The sequence below is a fragment of the Microtus ochrogaster genome, chromosome 15, assembly GCF_000317375.1.
Source record: "Microtus ochrogaster isolate Prairie Vole_2 chromosome 15, MicOch1.0, whole genome shotgun sequence".
In the NCBI taxonomy this organism is placed as follows: Eukaryota; Metazoa; Chordata; class Mammalia; order Rodentia; family Cricetidae; genus Microtus; species Microtus ochrogaster.
This window is the reverse complement of record NC_022017.1, coordinates 10143338-10150727: the sequence shown is the minus strand read 5'-3', so window position 1 is coordinate 10150727 and position 7390 is coordinate 10143338. Positions and strand designations below refer to the sequence as shown.

The 7390-nt window shown below is 54.5% G+C and overlaps 1 protein-coding gene across 2 annotated transcripts; it reads left to right on the top strand.

The window, feature by feature from the left end:
• Positions 1 to 3021: 3021 nt before the first annotated feature.
• Ly6e (lymphocyte antigen 6 family member E) lies at positions 3022 to 6937 on the top strand. 2 transcript variants are annotated; one of them, XM_005354044.2, is made up of 4 exons: positions 3022 to 3311; positions 5405 to 5500; positions 5876 to 5995; positions 6129 to 6937. In XM_005354044.2, exons 2-4 carry the CDS (start codon positions 5449 to 5451, stop codon positions 6347 to 6349), a joined length of 393 nt encoding a protein of 130 aa, XP_005354101.1. In that variant the 5' UTR covers positions 3022 to 3311; positions 5405 to 5448; the 3' UTR covers positions 6350 to 6937. The 2 variants fall into 2 exon arrangements, with proteins under 2 accessions (XP_005354101.1, XP_005354100.1); XM_005354043.1 differs by having other exon boundaries at positions 3227 to 3311; positions 5408 to 5500.
• The last annotated feature ends 453 nt before the right edge of the window (positions 6938 to 7390 follow it).

The window sequence follows — 7390 nt, the reverse complement described above, 5'->3', positions numbered from 1 at the left end:
ATCTGTAGAACGAATTCTAGTTGGTCTCAATAAAACCTCAGAGTCAGCTATCAGGGTGTGAAAGCTGAAGGACCAGAGAAGCAGAGCAGTCAGTCAGCCACTAGAAAGTTCTTATCTCTACCAATGCTCAGTCCAAAAGGGTGATCCGGTCCTCGGATTGCGTCCTCAAACTGACGACTGCTTCAGACTGACTGCACTGAGCTCCTGTCTCCTCCCGCCTTATATTCCTCTCTTCACCCAGCCATATCACTCCTATGTGCCTCCCTAGTGCTGGGATTAAAAACATGTGACCCCAAGCGCTGGGATCACCTTTGTGTGAGCCCTGTTTCTCTTTTAGACTGGATCAATTTCATGTAGCCCAGGGTGGCCTTGAACTAACAGAGATCCATCTGCCTCTGTCTCCCGAGTGCTAGGATTAAAGGTGTGTGCCACTGCCTGGCCTCTATGGCTGGTATGGCTACCTCAGCACTCTGATCCTCAGGCAAGATTTTTTGTTAGATATAAGCAAAATATCACCACACACACACACACACACACACACACACACACACACACACACCCCAGTAATTCTTACCCAGAAGCAGAGGCAGAAGGATTAGAAGTTCATCCTCAGCTACTCGGTGAGTTCAAGACTGCTCTGGGCTACATCAGACCCTGTTTAAAAAGATTAGTTTCTTGTGACCATTGCTCTAGAAGGGCAAACATTTCAGGCCCAGGGAGACAGACACCACCATGATCGATGGACTCAGGATTGTTTCCCAACTGCACCTGAAGGGTGGTGACAGGAGCCTTCTATCCAGGAAAACTGTGGGGGATGGGATCTCTGCAGGGGACAGATGTTCAAGCTGACTAGGACTCTGAATGTCCTAGTCACAAGGTCTGTGAGGTCTGAACAGAGGATGCAGGAGATAACGTCAAACAGAAGACCTTGGTTAGGCAAGGAAAATCCACGGTCTGGGTGTTACAGAAGCCAGCGTGACAGCCGAGAGGCTCTCCCATGTGACTCTGGACTGCCTTGGGGTGAAAGAGTGGACAGGAAGAGCTGAGCCACCAGTGGAATGGGATCTCATTTGTGAAGGGACGGACATCACCTGGCCCATTCACGTGGCGTCTGTCACCAGTGGACCGACTGGATAAAGGGACAAACCAAAAGAAGTTCAGCACGTGAGGTTAGCCTGATGTAGTAACTCCTGGCATCATCCCCAAGATCACTGTCCTCCTTGGGGACATGGACCCCAGTGCCTGTCATAGCTCCTATAAGCTTATTGCACACACTCAGTCTCTTCCTACCTGCACAGCATTTAGGGAGTCAGCCAGACTCCTGCACAGCAAGGATCCTCTAGATAGTGCTTCCGAGGCATCTAGGCCTAATGGCTGAGCCATTAGGACACTTGTGAGCTGGACACCCATAACCATGAAGGCCCCTCAAAATGCCACTTGTCTTCCAGACCCAGAGGAGGGGCCTGCGCTGATGAACCGTGACTCCTTAAATACTGAGACCCTGCCATGAGCTGCACGTGGTGTCAGCCAGGGGATGACGTTCTCTGCCCTCAGTCCCTCAATGGTGACATCCTGGTAGGCATTCAGATCACTGAGGGAATATGAGAAAGATGTTCTAAAATGAGGAAGACACCTCCATCCTTGGCTGCTTAGACCTGTCCTGCCCCCAAGTGAGACCCGGGAGGGGACAGAAAGCCAAGGACTCAGACATTGAGCAACAGCCCGGCCACAGGACGGTTTCCATCCTGAGGATGGCAAGTATATCACCCCAACCTGTGGACTCCCCAAACCACCAAATGTCACCATGCTGTAGCCTGGACATCTGAGGACACACTCCGAGCCTCACCTTCAACTCCTGAGAAATGAGCACTTGGAGCATGTGGCCCCCACCTCCACTTGACGCATTGCACGGCCTGTGAGGGGACATCATATGCTCCTAAGCCCCCCACCAACGGCTGGCTTCCTGGGCATCTTGGCCTCAGCCCTACCCTGGCCAATCTACCATCCAGTTTCACAACTTTTTCCGCCTCCTACCACCCCTCCTCTGCCCCACCCCCAGACTGTGAAGCTCCTTTCTAGGGCCAGCCATTGCCACCACCGTCAGCTCCTTAGACTGTGCGTGAAGATCAGGTGCAAAACCCGTATTCCCACATATGCGATCAAAAATGGAAGTGTGACTCTCAGGAAAGCAGGTGGCAGAGACTCAGCAACCCACAAGCTCCTGGAGAGAGTTCTGCAGGAGGAAGGGGAGGAGGGTAGGGGAGGAGACAAGCAGTCCTGCAAGGCAAACCAAACCCACTCCTTGTGTCCTGCCACGCCCCCAGACGTATCATCCTGAAGCAGGACAAGGGCCCCAGAGTCCTGTTACAGGGCTCACGCTCAGCAAGTGGTCTTTACTATTTGTTGGGCACGAAATACTTCCTGAGTAACAGGAATAAAATATTGAAAGATGCTTAGGTAAAAACAGAAGGGATGGGGATTTCTTTCTAAAAACTGGAGCTTCAGCACTTTAGATGACAGCCAAGACAGGCTGACTGGGCTCTGGAGTCTCTGTTTCATACCCACCTAGTGGAGTGTAAGAGATGGCCCTGCTAGCAGAGGAAGGGGAATTGAGAACCAGATCCGTCCAAACCAGTGCCGCAATGACCTCTTTCCCCGAAATCATATTCTGTCGCTTCACCCCAAGAGAGGGATGGGCTCAGCCCGGAGGAACCTGATAACCAACAGGGCTGGAGGTGCCACATCCTCGGTCCAGCACTTCCTCAGCCCCCGCGGCAGTGGAGATTCCCATGAGCGCCTAGGGCTTCGGGATGCAGTCTGTCCTCTCCTTCCGGAAACAAGCGGAGCCTGCGCACAGGTCCTAGCATCAATAATTGCCGCAAAGACCTAGCCCTTCCACCCTCCCCGGGTCTGTCCTGCAAGAGAAGGCAGACAGGCTGCACCGCAGGCCAGGTGGAAAGCGGCGGGCCACGCCAGCGCTCAGTCGCCACATTTTGTGAGCATTTAGGGAAGACTTCTGGTTGCCACCGAGGTCTGGGGACCGCAGCCGTGGGCACATGGGTCGGGACTCGGATCCGAACCTCAGAGGAGGGGCTGTGCTGTTAGACCAGGGGCGCAGCCGCAAGACCCTGAGTCGAGTGGCCGGGGTTGTCCTCCCCAACCAGTAGAGACCCGCCCACAGCCCGTGGAGCGCCCCGCCCGCCGCCCGCCCCCGCCATCCGAGCCGGGCTCCGCCGCCAGGGAATCTCCAGACTGTAGCGATCTCCAGGACCTGAGGTTTCCGGAGCTCTTCGAGGTCGCTTCGCCCGGAGGTGAGTCTACGGGGCCCGGTCACAGATGTTCACGCGTCACGCGAGGACCGGGCCGTGACGCGGATGCGCTGGGAGAGAGCTGGCGGCCTTGGTCCCAGCGTCTGGGTTCTGGGCACTCGGTACCCGGGTGCGGAGTGGTTGGAGTCTGCGAGGCCCCCGGCAGCATGCTCCATTCCTCCCATCCCCCAGTCCTCCTGGAATGTTTCTGGAGATCTGGAGCAGAAAGGGGCAAAGGCCCCTGCTGAGCCCTCACTGGGTGTCCCTTTCTCAACTCCACCGATGCTGATTCGTCTGTTTGGGATCTCCAGGGACACCCTTGTAAACTAGAGCAGCAGTTGTGGGACCCTCTGACTAGGTGGATTGGTTGCCCAGCGGCAGGACCCTCCCCAGAGTGTGGAGCGGGAGCTCTTTGTCTTTGTCCGGGATTTTGCATACCGGTGCTGAGGTTCCCGCGGTTGTGCCTTGTCTCTGGCTAGCTCCGTTGACCTAAACAGGCTCATTCCCCGCCCGCCCGCCTGCCTCTAGACACCTGGCTTTCACAGGTGAGCCCTGTGAGTTTGAGGAGGAGTTCCTGGGCCCCAAGCGGCCCTGCCCAGTGGCCTGCAGATGGTAGCTGTGGACAGACTGGTCACAGACTCATCGCATTGGACTGGTTTCCAATTCCAACCACTCCCCTGGTACCTCCCCTCAGCCCTTCTGGTCACGCTGTGAGTCCTCCTCGACCTGTTTGTGGCATGCGCCAGAGCTTCCTAGCAGACAGCTCAGGGTTCCTTCGTTCCAAAACCTCACTGTGTTTAGGAAGAAAAAAAAAAAAAAAAAACAGGCGGCTTCTTTTCTCCCTGTATGTACTGCCTGGAAGCGAGAACAGGCCCAGCTGGGCTTGGCACTGAACTTGACCATCTGGGGTTTTTGCTACCCACTACATAATGTTAGTTAGCAAGGCTCAAGACAGGAGAGGCCAAGGGCTGGACCTGGAAGATATTACAACTTCATTTCCTACTGCATTCCCTTTCTCTGTCTTAGAGGACCTCCCCAAATCTGTAAGCCACCCCTTTTCCTCTCGGTCTCTGGAATGCCCCTCCCGCTCAACAGATGGTACCAGTGTGCTCCCCCCCCGCAGGAGGCCAGTGGTACTCAAAAATAGGACAGTGAAACCCAGCAAGCTGGTCCTTTCTCCAGCTTTGTCTATCCTGTGCCACAGACTTCTGCTCAGGTGCCCAGAAAAGCCCCGTGGCCCACCTGCCTGCCTAGTGTGCTGAGGGATACAGGTAACCTCTTGTTGCTCTTCTCAGACCCAGGTGGAGGAATGGAGTTGGCTTCTTCTGGAAATGGGTCCTGAGCCCCACCCCCATGGGTAACCGGAGGGAATGGTGAAGCCCAGAGGCCTCTAGCCCCCTCCAAGAGTGTTCTGCACTGCCCTGACCTCAGGTCCATTCCCTAAGCCCCCCACTTCTGTGGCATCCTGAGAGTTCTTGGTTCCCCCTACTTGGCCTTGGGTGCCCCCAAGTTTGGGAAGAGGATGTCAACTGGAAGGTGCCCTTAGAAGAATTTGGAGAAAGATTCTGCACTTGCCAAAAGGGATATAAGAGAAAAGCTCTTTCAGTAATTGGCCGCAATAGCAGCAGGAGGGGGCCAGTTGTACTGAGATAGAGATTTGATTAGCAGCCCATGGGGCAAAGAAAAAAAAATCTGGCTGCTACAGGTTTCAAAAGGAGGAGGGGCTCTAGATAACATATGGCTTATGTAAGTGTGACTGTAGCACAAGGCTGGCTTTAGGCAGTGCAAACCTGCTTTCTGATTGGTGCAGGGGCTAGGAAGCCTTTCCTGGATAAGGAATTGGGCTGTAACTCAGGTGGTCTCAATGGCTAGCCTCAGGGCAGCAGGGGGTTAATACTGCTTTCCTGCCCTACTTGGGGCCTGAATCCTGATCTACCAAGGGGACACATGTGGCTCACTGGGGAGGTGTGGGATGGTGCTGTCTAAGCCAGGATCCTGAGTGGGTAGCCTGTCCTTTAACCAACTAACTTCTCTCTCTCTCTCTCTCTCTCTCTCTCTCTCTCTCTCTCTCTCTCTCTCTCTCTCTCTCATTTTAGCAGGCCTCTTTGGAGCCCTCACCAGGTGTCTGCCGCTTTCCAGCATGAGGGTCTTCTTGCCTGTACTGCTGGCAGCCCTTTTGGGTGTGGAGCAAGGTATGGAGCCCTGAGACCCCAGGTGCAGCCTGGCCTTCCTCCCCTCCTGACCCTCACTCTTATTTACCCTGAGCCGGCTCTCCTGTGAACTTCTGCCCTTCCTGCCTCCCCCTCCCTAGCAGAGTTCCCCTGCCTCAGTGCTGTCCCAGCGACACTGTGGTCACCTTGTGTTTAAGGAGACACTTTAGCCCCTCCAGGACTACAGTCTAATGCCACTTGTCGTCTCTCTCTGATCCAGGACAGAGCATGTTGTAGTTGCTAGTTGTCAGCAAAGGGTTGGGTATCAAGCCCTGCCCCCACTGGAACGGAAGCCTTCCCTGGAAGGCTTCCCCAGGGCACAGGCAGCTATCACCTACAACATGTCCCTTTTTGCAGCCCATTCCCTAATGTGCTTCTCCTGCACCGATCAGAAGAGCAACTTGAAATGCCTGTGGCCAACTGTATGCCCGAGCTCTGACAATTACTGTGTCACAGTATCTGCTGCCGCCGGCTTTGGTGAGTACCATCCTAACCATCTCCCTGGCCTGCATCCTAACCACCATCTTCCTGGCCTGGACCAGGGATCCACAGCGCTTTCTCCATTTCCTGGTGTCCGTATGTCTGTCCCCTAATCTCACTTTCCATACAGGGAATGTCAACCTTGGCTACACCCTGAATAAGGGCTGTTCCGAAATCTGCCCTCGTGAGAACATCAACGTCAACTTAGGAGTAGCATCCGTGAATAGCTACTGCTGCCAAAGCTCCTTCTGTAACATCAGCACAGCTGGCCTTGGTCTTCGCGCCAGTATCCCCATGCTGGGCCTTGGACTCCTGCTCAGCTTGCTGGCTCTGCTGCAACTGGAGCCCTGACCACCCCCGTGTGCTCCCCATATTCCCCCCAGCTCAGGAAGAAAAGCAGCCCCTTTTAGATCCCAGGGGACTCTAGGAGCCTTCAGCTCCTCCTGGGTGTGTCTGGTCCCCTTCTACACTCTCTCAGCATCAGGGATGAGCACCAAATGGACCCACATCTGCTCTGTTGAAATGGGACTGGCTACCCTTGTGTCCAGAGCCAATCCTGTGACTTCCTTTGGGGAACCAGGAAAGGGGTGAAAATCTTCCTTGGAGTCTCAGAGTCAGACACACTGACGAGGATGTCTAACCGAACGAATGTACACCTGTGTGCTTAGTGTGTCTGTGTGTGAATGAAGCCACCTGGAGTGGAGATGGGCAAAGGGGACCTGGAAGATTCTAGAGCGGAAGGCCTCTGTCTCCACTAAAACTCCTTCCCCTGGCATTACCGTACCCAGGTTGTACCTATTTCAGGAGGCTGCCCATGGAGGACTGCCACTCCCAGTGAAGGCTCCCACCCCTAGACCCAGTTGAGTCCCTGCCTGCCCTCTCTGCCCACACTGGCTTCCTGCTGCTATTCTAGTGCCTCAAATAAACTGTTCCCACCCATTCCTGCTCTGTCCTGGATGTCCTTACCCCTCTCCCACCTTGCAGAGTCTCTTTTCCCCTCCAGTCTGGAGGGACCTGGAGATCCCAGAAGCCCACAGCTCTGCATAAGAGATCCTGAAAGACCAGCCTGGCATGGTGATACATTCCTTTAACGCTAGCGAGGCAGAAGCAGCTAAATATGAGGCCAGCCTGGTGTACATAGCAAATTCCAGGAATCCAGGCCCACTTAGTGGGATGGAGAAAGGAAGGGAAGAAGAAGAGGGATAAGGGAGAGAGAGCTGGAAAGTATGCTGTCGCAGGCTGCGTAAGTCCAGCTACCCATAAAGTGGACCCACACGTTATTCATCCAGGGACTTAGAGGCCCGCTGTGTACAAGTCCTTCACAAACCACAGTGGTCTGTGAAGCCACAGAAGTGTGACCAGGCTAATGATAGGGTTTTTGTTTTGTTTTTT